General features: G+C 46.2%; 1 protein-coding gene and 1 long non-coding RNA gene across 3 annotated transcripts in view; one reads left to right on the forward strand and one right to left on the reverse strand.

The window, feature by feature from the left end:
* Nucleotides 1-12,163, forward strand: part of PACRG (parkin coregulated) — a 592,113-nt gene extending 579,950 nt beyond the window's left edge. For both annotated transcript variants that reach the window (XM_054254971.2, XM_054254972.2), the window contains one exon: nt 11,800-12,163. In XM_054254971.2, coding sequence (XP_054110946.1) covers nt 11,800-11,960 — 161 coding nt within the window. In that variant the 3' untranslated portion in view covers nt 11,961-12,163. The remainder of the gene's footprint in view (nt 1-11,799) is intronic.
* Nucleotides 12,164-15,294: 3,131 nt separating this feature from the next.
* Nucleotides 15,295-21,161, reverse strand: LOC144582239 (uncharacterized). Its single transcript, XR_013534670.1, has 2 exons — nt 21,068-21,161; nt 15,295-20,772 (listed from the first exon to the last, which is right to left on the reverse strand). It is a non-coding gene; the product is annotated as an uncharacterized LOC144582239 (long non-coding RNA).
* Between the last annotated feature and the right edge of the window lie 565 nt (nt 21,162-21,726).

Raw genomic sequence — 21,726 nt, forward strand, 5'->3', positions numbered from 1 at the left:
CGTAAACAAAGAATTGGAATTAGGGAAATGGTGGCCAATAGACCTACCACATATTGTATTTAGAACTGAATTTGCTTATTTCAGTATCTGGACCCAGTAAACCCACAAAGTAGGAACTGACTTATACTTTCACTTATTCATTTTACAAGTGCGCAATTTGAATTTGATGCCCGCGATGAGGTTTATAACATAATTAGCATAATCCTTTCCCTCCTCGAGGTGGTGGAATGCAAAAGAGCTGAGTAAACAGGAAACACCTATTAGGGGTTTTAGAGTAATCTGCAAATAAGCCGGGAAAGGGGCCACAGGTGAGTGCTCTGGGAATTCCAAAGAAAGAAAAATGACATGCAGTCAAAATCACAGTGGAAGTAACAACACTAGCCTTGAACAAAGGTAAGCTTGAACTTACCAGGAGGAAGAGGGAAGCATATTCTCATGGGGAATTTTAGGCATGGATGAAGGTTTCACACAGTGGGGTTAGGAAGCAATCCAGCCTGAGTGGAGCAGGAGGTCCTATTGTGAGGGAGAAAGCAAGTGATCGCCTTCATGAGGGAGATGAGCTCACACAGGGGCCAGACGACGGGGGATTTAAATCTGATCCATTGTAGAGCATGGAGAGACACTGTTTATTAACCAGAAAAGAAAATGACTAGATAAATTGTTCTGCAGGGTAAATTAGGAAGAGGAGGTTTTGAAGATAGAAAGATAAACATCCTATGAGCTATGATCTGGGGGAACTGGAGCGGGAGGCCTGGCTCTGCCATGCCCCACCCAGCAGCAACTGCACAGAGGAAGGAGGGCTGAGGCCAGGCACAGTGGCTCACGCCTGTAATCCCAGCCCGTTGGGAGGCCAAGGCGGGTGGATCACGAGATTAAGAGATCAAGACCAGCCTGGTCAACATGGTGAAACCCTGTCTCTACTAAAAATACAAAAATTAGCCGAGCATGGTGGCGTGCCCGTAATCCCAGGTACTTGGGAGGCTGAGGCAGGAGAATCGCTTGAACCCGGGAGGCGGAGGTTGCAGTGAGCCAAGATCTCGCAGCTGAAGAAGGCAGCCTTTCACCTTCCGAGCCCACACTCGGCACGTGCGTTGCTCACAGGAGCCTTCTGCACTGACCTGGGGGCCATCTGAGAGCCTCCACACACATTTGATTCCAGCAAGGACTGCTGGAGAACCGCAAGAAACCCTTTTCTGAAGGAAATCCAGACACTCTCCTGCTCTTCGTAGAGAATGGGAACCTTCAACTTTGATTCGTAAACTTTCCCAACATAAGTGACTTCAGTGTGGCCTTTTGGTTTTGTTTCTTAAGGCTGTAGAAAGACCATTCAGATACTTGGAAGGTTCCTTCTTGTTACCTTTTCACCCTGTTCCCGACACCAGGCATCCATCCACTAAGTAGCAATGATGTCCCTGGGCAGTCACGCCCAGCCCTTTCATCGATCTTATATCATCAAAGCCTTATAATTTCCTCATCTAGGACACTGTGTAACTCATATCTACCAGACTAAAAACAAATCATAATAAATGCCCATAAAAATGGGGGGATGAAATGTGAAATTGATCCTAGCCTTTCCCCATACTGACCATGTGTTTACGGCACTGAAAGAAAAGTCCTTGAAATCAGTCGGCCTTGATTTTTGTCATCCTGCCTGGATCTCTGTGAATGATACTATCCTAAAAACTGGTAATAAAGGTAGCGTAATAGTCTATATCACAAAACATGAGGCCACGAAGACCAGTCGGCTGCCCTGGGAAGCAGCACCCATCGCTTCCTCACCTGGAGCCTCTCTGCGGATGACACGGGGCTAAAGTTCTTCTTTAGGGAGCAAAGGCTCTGCTACCTCCTGCCCTCGCTGTGACGACATGTGATGCTTGGGCCTCTCTTTCTGAACCTTCCCACCATAATTTCTTGCATTTCAGTAGATTCTTTGATTTCTCTTTTTCAGGATCCCTGTATCACTTACGGCTTACATCATTTCACTGGGTTTTCTCACCTCTCAAAACCTCCACTTTCTCCCCTGTGAAGAGGACTAATGATAGTAGTTAGCTCATAGGGCTATTCTTAGTTTTAAATGACCTAATCTTTATAAATGACATTTTTTGTTGTTGTTATTCTTACTAATATGAGATAAGACAGTGGGAAATAGATGCAACGCAGACAGCTGGACTTAACCCTCTGTTCCTTTTTTGAAGCAATTGTTCATTGAATCACATTGGCCAATAAGAAAAAAGATGAGCTTTTACTTCACAAGCTTGAATTCAGCTTGACTCAATGATGACTGACGCCGTTGTTACCATTACCCAGCGGAGGGATACACTGATGGACCCGTCTATTTTTCTCAGTATAACTTTCAGGTCAAAAGAGTCATTAATCAGAGAAGACCCTAGCTTGCCTTTTTGCAGTCTTGACCAAATAAATCACCAATTGGTATGTAAAAAAGAAATGAACCCATGTGTTTGGTCTTTAAAAGCTATAGAGACCTACTGAATGAGCAGAATGTAACAGCATTTGATGTAGGGTGTCAATAAAAAGCGTGAGTTTGGCACAGGGTGCCCTTTCTGAACTAGCATTCATCCCATAAACATTTGGTCTTTTCAGGTTTTCCTGTAACTTGACCCCTGATTTTGAAGCTTACGAGGTTTCTGACGTACTTTGAAGAATTACACGGCTGCTTTGTGATCTTCTTTTCTGTTGAAATACGGGCATCCATTGAATAACTGTCATTTCTAAATGCTTATTCCGGAGTTAGGTTGTGATACTATGAGAAGGAATGTTAGATGAATAGGAACCAGAGACCATCCAAGGTTCAGTCTTGATTCAGAGGTAGTAACTCAGGTTCAGAGAGATTAAACAACCTGCCCATAGTTAAACAGCTAGGGAGTGGCTGAACACTGTGGCCGCCAGGTTGTTGAAAATTGTATCTCAGGCTATTTGCCCTGAAGTCCAGTATTCGTCTCACTGTTTCAGTATGATCCAGTTGTTACCGTTGTACTTGTCACAGAGAAATGAATCTACTTTGCAGCTGGACGACAACAGTTGTTTAGAAATTGTCATTGTCGATCTGAGGGAAATTTAGATATTGATTGACTGTTAGTCCAAGATTCACGATGTCTTCAAGTGACCAATGACCCCCTTCAGAAGATGAAAACGTTTCCTTGAGTTTTGGGATATAGGATGGCTTAGTAGCCTAGTGCTTTAGTGACCCAGCTTCGGTGTCAAGAAGAGAGAAAGAGAACAAGACATCCAGCTGGGAATCCAGGGCCTGCTTCAAAGCTTTTATCTTCAGAGGAAAGAAATCTTGTGAATTTCATTAATGTCAGTAAGATCTGAGAAGATTTGAAGTGGTTAAGCCCCTGGGCGTCTCCAGCATGCCAGATGCTGTGGTCATTGTAAGTTTTGGTTGAAAAACTATTGCAACTTTGATTCATACACCCATGAACCTAGACTTTGGAATATCCATTGTGAGGTTGTATTTAAGGGAATGTGAGAACTTTTGGTTTCCAAGAGGACATGAAGCCAGCCAAGGAAGCAGTGGCTAAGGGTGGCCCCAACACAGAAATGCCCAGGATCCCAAATGGGGCAACACATTATGGTTAAGGGAGAGAAAAGATGAGTCCCCTCAAAGTAACATAGCAAAGCTAAAAAAAAAAAAAAAAGAGTGAAAGAAGCATTTCTTTAGGATTCTAAAAGCAGATAACCTCACAGCTTCTCCCCAAAAGGCTCTTCTCTTACTCATTGTCAAAAAAAAAAAAAAGAATTTTGTCCTAGGTTTTCCCCGCCTCCTTCTTTTCTTTCTCACTCCTTCACCTCCAGAAAAGATCAGCTTGGAATTCATAGCTGCGTCCCTGTAGCTATCCAAACTTTATGGGAGAAGACTCTTATTCTAAAACAGGTAAAGCTATTTCTATATAGTAAATTCAGTCCAAGCTAATCTCAAACGAACACATACCTGGCAAAACAATTGGTGACAATTTAATCCAGGCATTGAAACTATAAATATCTTAAAAGATAAAATATATCTGTAGCCTTCCTTTTCTCTTTTCTTCATTCATATTTTTAAAAAATTCAAAGACCAGGCACAGTCGCTCATACCTGTAATCCCAGCACTTTGAAAGGCCAAGGTGGGTAGATCATGAGGTCAAGAGATCAAGACCATCCTGGCCAACATGGTGAAACCCCATCTCTACTAAACATACAAAGAAAAAAAAATTAGCTGGGCGTGGTGGCAGGCGCCTGTAATCCTAGCTACTCAAGAGGCTAAGGTAGGACAATCACTTGCACCAGGGAGTCAAATAAAAAACTCAAAAGCAACCATTTCTAAACTCATAATATTATGAGTTATTTTAATGACATCTTTTTTTAATAATATCTGTTGAATAAATTTCTTTTGAAAATTTTTAGTTTTATTTCACTCAAAATGACATGTCTGCCTTAAAAACCAGTAAATACACACAGGAAGCTACTGTTCTGGTCATCTCCATCTTTTAACTGCTAAATCCAAGAAACACAAAGAGAAAATTTTGCCAGACGTGGTGGTTCACGCCTGTAATCCCAGCACTTTGGGAGGCCAAGGTGGGCAGATCACTTAAGGCCAAGAGTTCAAGACCAGCCTGGTCAACATGGCAAATGCACGTCTCTACTAAAAATATAAAAATTAGCTGGGCATCGTGGCACACCTGTAATCCCAGCTACTTGGGAGGCTGAGGCAGGAGAATCACTTGAACCTGGGAGGCAGAGGCTGCGGTAAGCCAAGATTACACCACTATACTCCAGCCTGTGTTACAGAGTGAAACTCCATCTCCAAAAAACAACAACAAAATAAAAGGAAAATTTATTCGGAATCATCCAACAGGAAATCTGTGCTGGCTCAGCATCATCAAGAAACATGATAATCATATGTGCAGTGGGTTCCACCTGCTAAGACCTGAGCCAGGCCCCAGGGCTCGCTTTCTCTCTCACCACAGCAAACCAATCAGAAGTAAGGCAGCCTTAGCAGTGACTGCTGACGTCCAAAGTTCCAGGTCTTAACAGGCGACAGTCCTTTCACTTGGGCATTAAATCTCTTGAATTTTTTTTAGCTCAGCATTTGAGAATCAAAAATACACCTTTTCTGGTCCAGAAAGAAACTACTTGATTTCTTCTGCTAGCATTTTTTAAAAATTCCACTCAGTGTTGCTTGAGCGAGATGACCTGGCCCCAGTGGGGAATAGATGGCAAAGTCATTTCTGCAGTCAACTTGATTCTGATCGATGCTGGGTACTGAAAGAGCTTCGCTCTGGCCTGGGCTCACATTCAAGTGCCACGTACGCAAAGTGGCTAATCCAGACAGCAAATGCGCCGCACACCAACGGCCAGAGAACAGCCTGGACCAGTGGCGGTGCAGCTGAACCACGATGCCTCCGCAGCTATTTATTTCAGAGCCTTGGTTTTATGGCTGTCATTCAGCCTTGGGTGTGCGGAGAGAGTCCGCTCGCCTGAGTCGATGTCTCGCGCTGCCTGCGGCTCAGGTGAACGTCGTTCTGTCAAGGTGCTCATCACCGATTTGTCTGAGCGAGCTGCTGATTTCTACAGTCATTTCTAGTGTCGCTATTGGATACCTAAGAGGTAACACAAACCGTTTTTGTTACTGAGCATGGCGAGTTGCATCATAAAATTCAGGCTTCCGAAAGCAGGTATTTAGTGTGAGGAAAGATTGCTGATGAGAGTTTTATCATCCCCTCAGTCACCGCGTAACCATTTCCTGATTCACTCAGGTGGATTTTAATGGCGTTTCCCAAGTTAGTGTTTCCTTGGAGAATGCCTGGTCCCTTGCCTTCTGACAGCCTCCAGCTCTTCAGCCCTCTCAGGCAGGACAGCGTGTGGGGCCAGGACCCTCCTCCCATGGACCCGACAACTCTGCCGTCCCCAGTGTGGTCTTGCTGTTCCTTTGAGAGTGTGCCACTGCTGCTTCAGCTAGGTCATTCTCAAAATTACCAGAAGGGCTTCCTTCCTGAAATCGTGCTTGTTTAGCATTTTCTTAGTCTTTACCAAAAAGTATAAAGTCCATAAATGACTCCATCTGTTTGGTATCAAATGAGTGGCACTTCAGGCATGTTGAGTGAGCAATCTGAAGGAAGCACGTATTTGTTTTATTTTTCCAGTGCCCTCAATAAGGCTTTCATTTCCAAATAACTCCTTTGCGTGTTACTGTTCATATAATGGCTATGTATTCACCATTTAAGAGTGTTGCCACAAAAGCATAAGAGTGAGAAAAATCCAAATTTGGGTTAAATTCTTGCTGAGCCTCGCGGTGGCTGTCACATGTTGTCCTCCTGCTTTCCGTGTCTCTAGGATCCCCGAGTGTCTGACTACAACAAACCCTGCAGAGTTCTCTCAAGATGCAGGGCTAGTGGCAAACACAGTGCCCTGGGAGACACACAGCGTGTGGGGGCTCTGAAGGAGTCGGGGGTGCATGGGCTCAGACTTACTTCTGTGGAGGAGAAAGTGACCCTGCATTCTACAGGAAGCATGGCTAATTAGGTTTCCTCAGCCAGATGGCAAGCTTCCCAGAAGGCAAGGGTCTTTCTTGTGTCACATTACCCTATAGCACGGAATAGACGCTCAGTCTACAGAGAGGGCAGCCTGGGAGGGAGCTGCAGCTGCTGCCACGACCGACGGCATTCTTCAGGACAGAGGAGCAAGGCCTCAGCGCACTTCCTGGCATGTGGGATGACCTCTCTGGCCACCAAAGCTGTCCTTCCTTTCAAGGCTTTGCTCCCTTCACCTTCGATTTTTTTTCCTTTCTCCTGTGATAGTCATAACTAAAGAAAGTCAAAGAAAGAATGAAGTGTGCACACAGTCTAGAATTGAAATGGAAGATACATCATCAGAATCCTACGTGAGCCAAGCCTCTTGCTGGTCCGTGTCCATGGAGTAGCGGATATCTCTGTGAAATGTCAATGTGTTGGGTGCGACTCCCCATGGTGGTGGCCCTCGGTGACATGGACAGCCCCAAGCGGAGTTCTCATGGCAGGAGGAGGCCATCACTCAATAAGAGACCAGAGACCGGGATAGCCACATGTGTCCTAGTTCTGAACAAAATGGCATCTAGAAAGAGAAAGCATCCCATGGGGACAGTTTAAGGAGGTTTAGATAGAAAAATGAGTGTGTGTATCCTTCATGCTTAAACAAACTGCTTGCATAACCAAAAACATCAATATTCAGAGGAATGATTGCACTGAAAATAAATCTTAACCAAGAACAACTTTCAGGCAGTAGGTCGCATGCCCCTGCGTGCAGCGATCACCAAGAACAGAAATTAGATCCCTCCTTCTACGCTGCCTGCACGTCCCCCTTCCAGAAGCACCAAATCTGGCTTAAACCACTGCTTTCATCCTGCTCGTTTGACTGTAAATAAAACATACCTTTTCCATCATCCATGTATATTTTCTAGCTGCTGGACATAAAACCCACTCCTTGCTTTCTAAATTGAAATGTCATTTTCCAAATCAGAATTGACAATTGTAAATAACTGTTTGGGTTTGTTTTTTTTTAATATCCTATTCTCACAAACATATTTTTCAACAGTGTCATGTGTATTTAAAATGGTGAGTTCAAACTAATCACCTCAATGTCAGGCTCTCAAAAAACTGACACTGTAGCAGGTTTGAAATGGAGACCTCAAGGACGCACCTGCTTCTCAACATAGTTTGACCCTAAACCGTGCAGGGTTATGTTTCAGCATGGAAAGTAAGGGCAGTGTTTCTTTTCTGGTCTTTTTCTACGCCAATCATGTGCCTTCTGCAACCACAAAAGATTCCAACTCCAACTCACTTTTTGAATAAGCGACTCTATTGTGTTTTGTCCTATCATTTGAGATTGTACACTGTGGAAGAACAAAACAGCTACATAGTTTACTTACTCCTACAGGCAAATATTTTTTAAAAAGTGAGAACATGAGATAAAGTGCCGCTTGTCATTGCTGCCTTCCGGAGCAGTGGAAAAGCAGGTGCCTTAAGCTTTCCATTGTGCACAGACCTTCCAGCCCTTTCCCTCCATCAGGAAAATATGTCTGTCCCCTGTTCTATTCAGTTCTTGACCTTCTGACTAACACGCCAACAAAAGGCACCATTTATGAGTGACTAATGTATGTATCTTCGTCCATAAGGAGCTTCGTCCATAAGGAGCCGCCGCCACTCAGCATCATCACAGCTGTCTTTCTCTATCTGTCCTCCAGGGGTTTGTGCGCAAACACAGCCCAGGCCACCTTCTCCCTAGGTCCGCCTCTTTCATGCCTCGGAGGACTTTTTCAGCTATAATTTGGGGGGGAAGAGGCAGACAAAGATGAGCCAGCCTCTGAGGGGACATTCGTCCCTGCTTTGGTTGGAACCCTGGGAAGCTGAGGTTGTTCCTAAAAAGTGCGTTCTCTGCTGCTGACCTCCCTGTTGCACAGCGTTCTCCCTCCAGCACCTCTGTCTGAATCCCCTTTGCTTTTCATCCTGCCTATCTTCTTCCTTCACATCTTTTCTTTATACCTGTAACAAACATCAACAACGCCTCCTCCCGACACAAGCTTCCTCCTCCTCTCTCAGTCCAGCTCAAGCCCTTGGTGGGAGGCTCCCCACCCAGGGCTTCATCTCCCCCGAGCAGCCATTCCGCCTGCACCCGCTCACGCCTCAGAGCACCAAGTCAATCTTAAGAAAGAAAAACAGAAGGCTGAGCAGAGTTGCTCATGCTTGGGATTACATCCCAGCACTTTAGGAGGCCAAGGTGGGTGGATCACAAGGTCAGGAGTTCAAGACCAGCCTGGCCGACATGGTGAAACCCCATCTCTACTAAAAAATACAAAAATTAGCCAGGTGTGGTGGTGTGTGCCTGTAATCCCAGCTACTTGGGAGGCTGAGGCAGGAGAATCGCTTGAACCTGGGGGGCAGAGGTTGCAGTGAGCAGAGACTGTGCCACCGCACTCCAGCCTGGGCAACAGAGTGAGGCCCTGTCTCAATCAATCAATCAATAACAGAAAAGCCGATGGACTTCAAATGTATGTCTGTTTACATGTTTGTTTTTAAAGAAATCATATGGTTGTTTTGCTCAAACAATAGGGCAAGAACACTTTGGTTTAAAAATCTTATCTATTGTTTATCTGGTATATTATTTTTGTTTTGTCTGTCTGTTTGTTTGTTTTTGAAACAGAGTCTCACTCTTCACCAAGGCTGGAATGCAGTGGCAAGATCATGGCTCACTGCAGCCTCAACCACCTGGGCTCCAGTGATCCTCCCACCTCAGCCTCTCAAGTAGCTGAGACTACAGGCCCACACCACCATACCCAGCTAATTTTTAAATTTATTTTATAGAGATGGGGTCTTCTGTTGCTCAGACTGGTCTCAAACTCCTGGTCTCAAACAGTCCTCCCACCTCAGCCTCCCAAAGTGCTGGGATTACAGGCACGAGTCACTGTATCCGGCCTCTCTCTCTCTCTCTGTTTCTCTCTGTCATTCATATGTACATATAATTTTGTTCCATATATTTGAATATATTGTATGATAAAACTTGAAATAAATTTAAATCCAGCTTTCCCTGTGACAGCACAGGGACATGTACGATGAGGAAGGAAAACCCACCTAATCACAATGGCTTTGCGAGCCATTTTAGGCTCATTTATTATGAATAAATGACGTGCTACAGTTGTGTGACTAGAAATTTGTTTCTTTTTCTGCAAGTTAGTAATATATCTGCCTGCCTTCACCCTCGCCGAAAGAAACGAATAAGGATGACAATTTATTTTATGTATATCACAGAAGACAGTGATATTTCTCTAATAAGTTTCTGGAAAAATCAAGCAAAAGAACTGCTTATCTACGCTGTGTAGGACTGTAAGTGTTATATTCCTTCTGGTCTGAACCATTACTAAATCTTTTTTCAATGTCTTAAATAACTAAGGAAGGATAAAAGGTTGGAAACACCATTTTTCCCTCTATTATTTTCACATTCAAACAAGATAAATATTGTGGGTCTATACTTGAAATATAAATAAATAGAATCCTTTCTCTAGAGAAATGTACTTTTTCAAGTTGCACTGAAGGTGCCTGGCGCCGAGGCACCCTCTGGGCCTGAGCTGTCCCCCTCGTCCTACTGGGTCCTCCCACCGTAGATAAGGCAGGGCGCACTCATGACTTGCTTCCTGGGAGAATGATGTGGCTGAAGGCCTTGGAAGTCTGGGAGTGGATACAACAGAGCCCGTGGTGACTGTCGTTAGAAAACAACGCGGAGGATTATTCTGCTGGAATCCTTGTTTTCTCCTTCCTCCTCACCCCTCTTCTTCCTTTGTCACTCCCATTTCTCTTTTTCTTCTTGTTCTGTTTCCTCCCTCCTACCGTTTAGTGAGGAAAGACTCTCCTGGTAGCTGTGTTATTTCTCAACTCTCTCTTTCCTCTTCACCAATGCCTACTTTTCTAAAGGCTGAAGTGTCCAAATTTCTTTTTAATCTGACTTTCTGCGAAAATGCTTTAAATAGTCCAACCCGCTTTATGCTCCAACATTCTACAACTCATTGGTGCAGGAGAGAATTGGACGATCTTAAGTATAATGGTTTCCTTACAATCAACGAAGAATGTCATTCCAGTTGACAACATTTTATGTCCAGTCATGATGGCGGTTCTCACTTTCACATAATATTATAGGGATACACTAGCTTAATATTGGGGTGATGAAATAATCTGTACAAGAAACCCCCATGGCACACGTTTACCTACGTAACAAGCCTGCACTTGTACCCCTGAACTTAAAATAAAAGTTAAATAAGTAAATGAATATCATAGGGATAAGTAAAGAATCTGAAGTACTCTTATTGCCATTTTGCCATTTCTCCCGGATTTCTAGATAAGAGTTTTAAAAAAGAGAAAAGAAAAGAAAACCACGTGGAATGTATACACACAGAACCGAAGCTAAGGGGCCCCGTGTCTGTCAGACCCCCTCGCCCTTGGTAGTTCCTCCAGCTTGGGTGCAATTGCATATCTCTTTTCTAAGTGATTTGAGATTGAGTTTGTGGTCTAGAGTAGAGGCTCTCGGCCGTAGGTCTCTGGCTTCGGAAGGCCACAGTAGGAGTTGCTTCCCTTGTGCCACCTGAGAGGCAGCCGAAGTGGTCACTTTCAGACTCTGCCTCCCTAGACTTGGGGACTCTGAAAGTAGCAGTGGCACTAACTCCCTGCAAAGCCCTGACTGACGAATAGCTGTCATCCCAGCACTGGTCACTCGGGAGCAGCCAGGGGAGGAGAAGCGCTTCCTCCTGTCCCACCTGGAATGAGCCCAGCGATTTCAGGGAACTGAACACTTGGGTCACTGGGACTCGGGAGGAAGAGTGTGCCATGTATTCAAAAGCAGCAGAGATGCAGGGTTGGGCTCAGCCACATTCCAAAGCAGATCCATTTTAAATCGCACGAGCACACAGCCTGATCTCACAATAGATCGTTCCTCCTAAATACGCCGTGCTGTGAGTGTGGAAAACTCCAGGCCAAGAGAACACTCTGTATATAATAAATCAAGAGACAGAGTCCCTAACTTGTCATCTGTCTTGTAACTGTGATTCACTCGCTTTTGCTTACTCTGTTATTTCTTTATTTTAGATTATTTTTCACCAGCTCCAGTCTGGGACTCAGTGTTTTCGTATAGTTGTCTGCTTTTAAAACTCCGCAAAATCATGTAAAAATGTTGCATGTTTGTGCCTCCTAATAAGCATTCAGATAAGTTGCCTAGACTGTGTAGGACTTTTCGGGAAATTGCAGAGAAATAACTGGCTCTTTGTGTGTTTGCATGCACCAGTGAACTCGGGAGACGGCATTGACTACAGCCAGCAGAAGAGGGAGAACATTGGTGACTTGATCCAGGAGACGCTGGAGGCCTTCGAGCGCTACGGAGGAGAAAATGCCTTTATCAACATTAAGTACATGATCCCAACCTACGAGTCATGCCTGCTGAACTAGCCGTGGCGGCAGCTGGGACTCGAAGCCTCCCGTTGGTGTTGGGGTCCTCTGTCTCTGCTGCTCTTAGCATCTCATTTCTTGTGACTTCCACAGCTCTCTTTTCTACAGCTGCTAAAACAGTGGCTTATGGGCCATTGGACTGTTAGCCCTATTGAGAGCAAGGCTTTCCAATACATAAATAGTGCCTGTTTCTTCGATTACAATAGTGTACTGTGCTTATTTGTTCTATGAGAAGAATTGCTTCTTTATACAGCTCCGACAGAAGCAGGAGTCCGAGTTAAACCTTCAGTTGTATAGACAATAAACTATAATTTTCATACGCAATTCAGCAATTGCTGTTCTGTATGTGCCTGCCCTGAGGGTGATGTCAGAGTTCCTAAGGGAAGAGTTTATTCTGACTGCTTAATAGGTGTTTGTCATGGAAGAAAAGCATCAGTTCAGCGGTGCCTCTCTAGCAGCTGTGCGGAATAATGTGCTTTGACATTCAATAAAACTGTTGAATCTATATTCCAATGACAGCAGGAAACTTCTGCAGCCCGTTATAACCTGGGCTACAATTGTAATTAATGCTTCTAGGCTACTAGTGATCTGGGCTTCCGGAGCTTTTCAGTTTATATTTGGGTGCAGGTAGGGGAAGACTGGGGCGAGGATGGGGTCAAGGTTACGTGTGAAGGTTACGTTTGTCGCTTTGCAAACATGTTTAAAAAAAAAAACAAAAGCTAGCTTGAATCCTCGTCTCTCCACCGTATGGCACACCGCCTCTCGGGACCTGGTGGGTTCTTGACAAAATGTTATCCAGCACTCTGTTTAGGGCTTTTGATTGTTTTTGAAAAACGATTGCCCCTTGAAACAGATGAGAATTTTTCCTTGGCAACTCTTCTTCTTTGCTTCCTCTCACTGGCTGGATGACTTCTCGTAGCACCACACAGTGGGTCTCATGGCCCTATTCGGGGATTTTATTGAGACCAAAAAGGAAAGACAAAAGGCCAGGCATCCTGGCTCACACCTGTAGTCCCAGCACTCTGGGAGGCCAAGGTGGGCGGATCTCGAAGTCAAGAGATGGAGACCATCCTGGTCGACATGGTGAAACCCCGTCTCTACTAATAAACCTCAAAAATTAGCTGGGCATGGTGGCGCGTGCCTGTAATCCCAACTACTCGGGAGGCTGAGACAAGAGAATTGCTTGAACCCAGGAGGCGGAAGTTGCAGAGCAGAGATCGTGCCACTGCACTCCAGCCTGGGTAACAAAGAGCGAAACTCCACCTCAAAAAAAAAAAAAAGAGGGAGAGACAAAAGACACACATGTTTTCATTCAATTGAAAAAGAAAACAGGTGCCCAAAGAGAAGAGCAGCTAACGGTAAGACAGTCAGCCCTGGATCAAGGCTCTTCAGGCACCTCAGATGGGGAGCTTCGGACATTTGAAACTTAGCCCAGAATATTTCATCAAGACGGAACACTGACTCTGCACAGAGAAATGCTGTCACTGCTTAGAAATGCATAGCCTGGGCCGGGCCCAGTGGCTCAAGCCTGTAATCCCAGCACTTTGGGAGGCCGAGGCGGGTGGATCATGAGGTCAAGAGATTGAGACCATCCTGGTCAACATGGTGAAACCCCATCTCTACTAAAAATACAAAAAACGAGCTGGGCATGGTGGCGCGTGCCTGTAGTCCCAGCTACTCAGGAGGCTGAGGCAGGAGAATTGCCTGAACCCAGGAGGCGGAGGTTGCGGTGAGATCGTGCCATTGCACTCCAGCCTGGGTAACAAGAGCGAAACAGGTCTCAAAAGAAAAAAAAAATGCATAGCCTAAAGTATCTCTTTCCTGTAGCAAAGTGCAATTTCTGCATAAAAGTGAAGAAATGAACTGTTTCTCCATGCACTAAGCGCCAGCCTCACTCTCTCAGGCAAAAGTTTCTAAAGGCAAACACCGGTTTTGAAAAGCAGCTCATCGTTCGTGCCCCTCATTACTGTCTCAGCCTGTGAACTCCAGCATCTCAGGTGCGGTCTTCCTGTTTCCGTAAGTGTTTTCTAGGGTAAAGGGAGTGGCAAAGTGACTTTGGTGCATGATGCTCAGTAAAGGCACGGTTAGAAGCAGACGTCCACAGACCAACGCAGGTTACTCTCCAAACTATGAAATTCAATTTCACAATCAAAGGGAATGCCAAAGTCCATCAGGTTATTAGTTAGGACCATGGCTTGCTGGCACCTTCGAAAGCTGGCACTGGAAGGGCTCTGACCCGGCTCTGTTGGGACACACAGAAGCAGCCCTGGCTGCTCACTCTTCATTACACTCATGAAAACTGCTTGGTAGGAGCAGGAAGACCCGGCCATTTAGCCAAGAGCCCTAACTTGGGAATTAAAACATCAGTCTTTGGCCAGGCATGGTGGCTCACGCTTATAATCCCAGCACTCTGGGAGGCCAAGGCAGGCAGATCACCTGAGGTCAGGAGATGGAGACCAGCCTGGCCAACATGGTGAAACCCAGTGTCTACTAAAAACACAAAAATTAGCCCGGCCTGGAGGCAGGCGCCTGTAATCCCAGCTGCTTGGGAGGCTGAGGCAGGAGAATCGCTTGAACCCAGGAGGTGGAGGTTGCAGTGAGCCGAGATTGTGCCATTGCACTCCAGCCTGGGCGACAGAGCAAGACTCCGTCTCAAAAAAAAAAAGAAAAAAATCAGGCTCATTGACTAGTTCTGTCACGTATTTGCTCTGCTGCCTTGAGCAAAATATTTAACCTCTCTGAACCTCACACCTCCTTGGCTGCGAAGTGGGGATGCCCCCTGCCTGCTGGAGAGTTACAAGGGGTAACCTACATAAAGTGCTACTAGAGTTCCTGTTGAACTTTTATTTCGAAGAATAACAATGTACAAAAGACTACTAATGTCTACGCAGGCAGAGTGATATATATTTGAAAACTCCTCAGATAATATGTTGCTTCTTACTTGGCAATGGTGAGTCTCATGGGAAAAGAAGATAATTTTGCAAAAGCCCAAAAGAACTATATAGATAGTGCCATGTTCTCTGGAAATTAAAAGGCAAAATAAAACCCCCAAACCCATATTTTTGTTGTTTTAATAGAATTAGAAAAGACTGTTTTTTTCTGATGGTCAGTCCACCCAAGTCCTCCTTCTAAAATAATGCCCAGGTCTCCTGCCAAATAATTTCTGATTAACCCAACAGAGAAGGAGGAAATGTCAGCAGGTTTCAGGCCTCTGAGGAAGACAGCAGCTTCTTCCAGGTCCTATGTTTATACACTGAAAATGCTCTTCAAAGAGAGCAAAAGGAACGGAATGATGGGAAGCCGGAAATATTGAGGACTGAGTATTAGACCAGGGAATTTGTCCATCTGCTTTATTGTTCTATTTACTCGAAGACAGCATTCAGGTGTTAAGTCAGTTAAGTGGGAGGGAAGGGATGAGACCTCGGACACCGGGGTCAGAGGAGCTGCGTGGGGAAGCTGAGCCTGTCACTCGGGAGCTGGACCGCTGGGGGCGAGTCCCTTAGTTTTCCTCACCTGCAGGCCAGCCTCTGTCCCCAGGTCACTGCGAGGTCATGATGATAGATACTGTGGCATGGTGGCTCAGTGCAGGAGTGGGAACCCAGCAGAACTGCGTTTGAAGTATCTTTACACCACCGAGTAGCTGTCTTGTGACCTTGGGCAAATGACATAAATGCTCTAAAACTCAACGCCCTCACCCAAAAATGGGGGCCATGATTTGACCCTGCAGGTTTGTTCCAAGCGTCGCATACATGTGTGTTTATCCAGCGTTCAGCGAGGCCCATGGCCGAATACCCACGGGTGTGGGAGGCGGTGCCTGTGGAAGCAGCCAGCCAGGTGCCTGGAGAAAGCAGGTGCTCCATCATTGTGTGGTCCCCTAGGAGAGCCAGGCTCTAATGTCTGCTGAGCCCCTATCGACTGGGGTGGGTGGTCCCTGGCTCCCAACAGGCCCAAGGGAGACAGATGCCAGGATCCGCAGCCCACACAACCTTCTGGAAGTCACCCCCATAGGCACACTCCTCGCCATGACAGCATCTTCCCTGGTAGGACGAATGGCACGTGATTTTTATGGCCTGACTCATCTATCTGAGAAATGTCAGTCAAAAATACAGAGTTCGGGCCAGGCGCAGTGGCTCACACCTGTAATCCTAGCACTTTGGGAGGCTGAGTCATGTGCATCACCTGAGGCCAGGAGTTTAAGACCAGCTTGGCCAACATGGCGAAACCCTCTCTCTATTAAAAACACAAAAAATAAACCAGGCATGGTGCTGGCGGCCTGTAATCCCAACTACTCAGGAGGCGGAAGTGGGAGAATTGCTTAAACCCGGGAGGCAGGGGTTGCAGTGAGCTGAGATCACACCATTGCACTCCAGCCTAGACAACCAGAGTGAAACTCCATCTCAAAAAACATATATATACGGAGTTCAAAACTCTGTGACATGGTTACATTCTTAGAAAACACTATTTTCAAAGCTAAAGATGTCTAAAGCAAAAAAAAACCTTAAGTCTTTTCAGGGTTGACCTCCATGAGATCTCTAGAAAGGTGTCAGTGCAGGTCGTGGGACATCTCAGACTACTGATTTAGAGAAGCTAAAACTAAGGAATTTTAGGTCTTTTTCAACATGCACTGCATCTTTTACTTCTTTTGGCTGTTTTGAGATGTTCATCACGAGCCTTTTGCAAGCAAAAGCTGGGAGGCTCAAAGACGGATCTTCTTTTAAAGAAGTAATATGCCTGAGGAAATGCCCCATGGATATTTTTCTAAATATAAATTTTGATTCTCCAATAGGATTTTAAAGGGAGTCAGAAAGCCTCAAATGCTTTCTAAACAATTCCTTCTGTGAAGCTTCCTTCGTTAGAAATGTACCCGATGATCAAAGTTTGTCCAAAATGTGACACTTCCAAGATAGAAGGAGGCTTTGCTTTCAGCAACGTGAAATTAACTTTGACCAAGTTTCCATTCACACCATGTGGATTCATGTCCACCAGACATCAGGGCCCGGAAGGACCTTGGTAGTCACACCGCCTGTGGGTCGGCAGTGTCTGAGTCACACAGAGGTAACCAGGGCAGTACCCATCCTCCAGGATCTGCCACCTCCATGCAGGTGTCCACTGGAGGCTTGCTAGGCTGATCCTAAAACCACATATTCTTTTTCAGACCAAGAAAGAAGAGCTTTCTGAGGCCCGACCAACCCCTTTCTGTTAACAATCTCCTGTTTGAAGTGACTTAAACTTTCTATTACCTTTGTGCACCAGAGTCAATATTTCTTTGCTCTCACAGGGAATCTAAGAGAGTCTCCTGTGTGCTTGGAGGGAAAGGCCACTTTGAAATGACCACTGTATTATAGTTATTTGTAATCATGACATTGTAATACAAAAGGAACTATAAGCCTCCTCTCTGCCCCACAACGGGAAGACAATAATACAAGTACACTTGGCTTAATCAAGAGCACTTTGCAACAGGAAAATACATATTGGTGCTGAATCAGATTCTAAAAATATCTCCCATCGTCTTTGTTTCTTTTGCAGTCTTAAATGTGTGAATGCATGAAAGCTGCACGGAAATCCAACAGAAGTCAAGCTTTGTTTTGGAGAAATTCTAACTAGCAAACTCTAGTGTGTTCTCCAGTTCAGGTGCTGGTGATGACATTAAAGAATGCAGTAGCTACAGAGGAAAGTTTGTGAGATTCCTCCCATGGTTGCCTCCGTGAGGAATGATTATATTACTACTGCCCAGTGTTATCTAATTTTAGATCTCACTACTGATAGGGCTCGGTTCTTCTTGCAACTAACTTGGCAATTACCCAATTCTCCTATCAGTAGTTAATGACATGGACAGATATGTGGGGGAAAGCGCCCTTTGCACATTATCGATTTGCATTTCTCTGTTACAGAGGTTGACTTTTGCTTTCCCCAGTGGGAATATTTGTAAGGTACTTGGATTCTTTGTTCATTTTTACTTGGCCAAGTTTCTGTAAGTTTAAATCTGGGTGAAAGGATTTGTTCTTTTCCTGTGCTTGATAAGTGCAAAAATTTATTACTTTAGTTTCTTTTTTATTTAGAAATTATTGGGAAATATTCCCTGGCCTTGCCTTGAGAATCTGTTGGAAACTCTGTGCCCTCTACCCGGAGAAGTGCACATCACACACAGTATTCTGAAGATAATTTCAGAGCACTTTCAGATGTTCTAATTCCCTTCTAAGAAATGGCAGTGCTTCCATTAAGAGAAGGAGAGAGAACGTACCTTCCGCCTGCTTAGCGACAGCAGCCCCGGGAGCCTGCGGGCGCCTGCACTGAGGACAGGCCGCGCTGGCGGGGAGCTGCAGGCGGAGGAGTCCATGTGCTGACACGGATGGACGCCTCCTTCTCAGCCGGCTTTACTGGGTCCCTCTCCTCTCCCTCATCTCTAAACACTGCAGGCCTTCCAACTCGAGCGTCAGTTTCCCCTCTGTTCCCCAGGTGACCCCGTCCAGCCCCACAGATTCCCATGCCATCTGTGCATGGCTGATTCTCCCATTTGCCCTCCAGCCCAACTTCCCCAGTGCCTGCTGGGCATGTCCACCAAGTTGCAGAAGAGACGGCTCACACCACCTGCACTGACCCACCTGACTCCCCAGGCAGAGGGCTCCAGCTCGGTGAACCGGAACTCATGTCACCACAGGGGCCAAAACTCCAGGATCAGTCCTCTTTCCTTTCAAGTCTACACGCAACCCAGTACAAATTCTGTCTACAAAACCTTCCAGATCTGTGTCTGGTGGCGTCGCAGCCCCTCCTCCTCACTCTAGTCCAGGTCCCCAGCCCACCTAGCTGACCTCCCGCCCTCCCTGGGAGTCAGTGACCCTTTAAACGCCAATCAGACCATGGTGTGTTCAACCCTCCAGAGGCCTGTGCCTCCCAGCCAGGGTAGATTCCAAATCTCTGCTGTGGGCGACATGCGGCCTGAAGGATGTGGCCCTGGCTTTTAAGCTGTTCCTTCCTGGCAGTGTTGGGGCCCCTCTGTGGGCAGAGGCTGTGCCCGCCTCATCCCTGCTCCTCCAACAGGCCCAGCACATCCTCCCCACAGAGCGGTGCCTGGATGCCCTCCATGGTGCTCCCTCAGCCTCCTCCCTCCCCTGGCCTCACTGTGGTCTCTGCTAAGTGTGGCTGCCTCAGAAGGGCCTTCCTCTACCCCGTGCCTCTTACTGTCTGTCCCCTTCTTTTGCTGGACGAGTGTCTGACTGCAGTGCCTACCTGCCTGTTTTTCCACTTGTTTATCGTGTGTCTCTACCCTAGGGTGTGAGCTCCGTGAGAGCTGGGAGTGCCATTCACTATGACATCACCCTCGCCAGGAAGCATGCCCTGGGCCTAGTCAGCCTTCAAAAGACATTTGTAGGCTGGGCACAGTGGCTCACCCCTGTAATCCCAACACTTTGGGAAGCCAAGGTAGGTGGATCACCTGAGGTCAGTAGTTCGAGGCCAGCCTGACCAACATGGTGAAACCCCATCTCTACTAAAAATACAAAAATTAGCTGGGTGTGGTGGCGGGCACCTAAAGTCCCAGCTACTCAGGAGGCTGAGGCAGGAGAATCTCTTGAACCTGGGAAGCAGAGGTTGCAGTGGGCCATGATCACACCACTGCACTTCAGCCTATGCACTCCAGCCTGGGTGACAGGGTGCGACTCCATCTCAACAACAACAAGAAAAAAGAGAGACATTTTGTTGAAGACATGACTGAGCAGCCCTTATAAAAGGATACAGACCGGCCATGGTCAAACCAGCCTGGCAGAGAGAAGCAGAGGCACCCTTGCACCCCATCCTGCCATGTGACTTGGCCAGGGGCACCCTTATACCTCAACCTCCTGTCTGACTTAGGCAGGGGCACTGGGCTTTGGAGGGTGTCCTGTGTCAAAGGTACTGCTGTCTTGAGGGAAGAAGAATTATCAGCACAAGGCAGGATTCCCTGGAGACGCTCAGGCTTTGGAAGACACAAAAGATGCTGCTGTCGTGGAGAGAGGTGTTTCTTACTCTGTTTCAACCAAGTCAGAAGGATTTTAAATGTCCTCCAAAGCTCCCGGAAAGGCAGGGCCCATCTGTCTGTTCAAAGACCAATGTCCTCTGCATGGGCTGCAGCCTAAGTGTGGCTCTGGGGCAGGCGCTGTGTCACACACTCGCTGTGTCCTCCTCCTCCGAGTCTCTCACTGGGCTCCCCAGGGACCATGCAGGCCCCACACTAAAGGATCATCACTGAGGCTGCAGCAATGTGCAGACTCCTTCCAGGCATGCCCCCGCCATCCCATGTGCCCGCAGGGGACTCTGCACATGGCCTCAAAAGGCCATTTACATTCACATTCTCAATGGAACCAAACAGAAGGAAACCAGTGTCCTGACCCCACTGACAACCAGAGTTGCCCCAGCACGCCCAAGATCAGCAGTTCTCAACGTGGGCTCCCAACAGCAGCAACCTCAGCATGCCCCGGGAGCTTGGGAAGACGAGCTTGGGGTCTCCCTAGAACTGCTGAATCAGAAACTTCAGGATGGGGTCTGTCAATCTGTGTTTGGACAAGTCCCCGGTGACTGTGGCACACCATGAGGTTTGAGAACCACTGTCCAAACCAAGGCTTTTAACCAGATGGTAACGCCCAGCAATTCGGAAGGCTCCGCCGAAAGCCAGTGAGCCAGAAGCCTGGTGCTGCTGCCCTGCTTCCGAGCCCGGCTATTCTCGTGGTGTTCCATTAGGCAAGAGGGCTCTTCAGGGAAAGTAATTCCATGTGGCCTTCAGGAACCATCGGAAAGCTTCAGCTTCCCTCATCAGGACGGTGACTACATCGTCCCCAGTCTAGAACAAGAGTGACAGGCGTACCTTAGAAAAATATGGTTTAAGTCAATCAGTAAAAAGTCAATATTGTAAAAATCTATTATCTTTGCTTCAAGTGCTATCAGAAAAAATAAACAAAAATAAAGGCTTAGAAGTCTCACTGTTCAACACGGCATTTCCAAATATTCAATGTAATTGTCGTCTTCATATTTGAAACTTTAAAAAAATGAATCACTTCCATTAATACAGAAAGAAAGCTTTCTAGTGGAGGCTCACAATCCAAAGAATCGGGATCAGTGCTTCTAGAATGACTTACGTATAATCTCGTTTCGCCAGAAGCTGAAGTGAGACCTCTGGATGAGCATTCTCTCCACTGCTGTAGGTTTCAGTCTCCGTGGGTTCGTGAAAGCAACCTACAGCCAAAACTATGTCACATACAGCAAACCCACATGCCACTCGATTTCATTAAAGGCATAATAGGCGCATTCTAGAAGCAGAGCTTTAAATGGCCTTTTTGTCTCCTTCCTCATACATCTGGGGCAGTGAACATGACATTAAAAGGCAGCCAGAAAAATGTCCCATAAAGAACTTTATTGACAAAAAGGTAAATTTTTAATAACCCTTCAGCAGGCTTGATTCAAGAGGGGGTGATATGTCATATGAGTAGGATTTTTACAGCTCTCATAGGAATTCCCCATAGTAAAAGAATGTTTGCAGTTTAGAGAGAACCCAACTGCAAAACATTCCTCAACTGTGACAATATTTGTCTCAATCTAATATTATGTGGCGGATCTTTGTTTGTGGAGAGGGGAGAGGCTAGGTCCTGCTAGGGAATTTCTCTTCAATTCAGGGCTCAGCAAATATGACCCAAACAAACAACCAAACTGAGGAAAATGCTTTATTGGGAAGGAAGGGATTGAGTCTCGAGGACATGTTTCAGTAGCTCCTCACGTCACCAACACGGCAAGGGCCACA

This window comes from Callithrix jacchus, chromosome 4, assembly GCF_049354715.1.
Source record: "Callithrix jacchus isolate 240 chromosome 4, calJac240_pri, whole genome shotgun sequence".
In the NCBI taxonomy this organism is placed as follows: domain Eukaryota; kingdom Metazoa; phylum Chordata; class Mammalia; order Primates; family Cebidae; genus Callithrix; species Callithrix jacchus.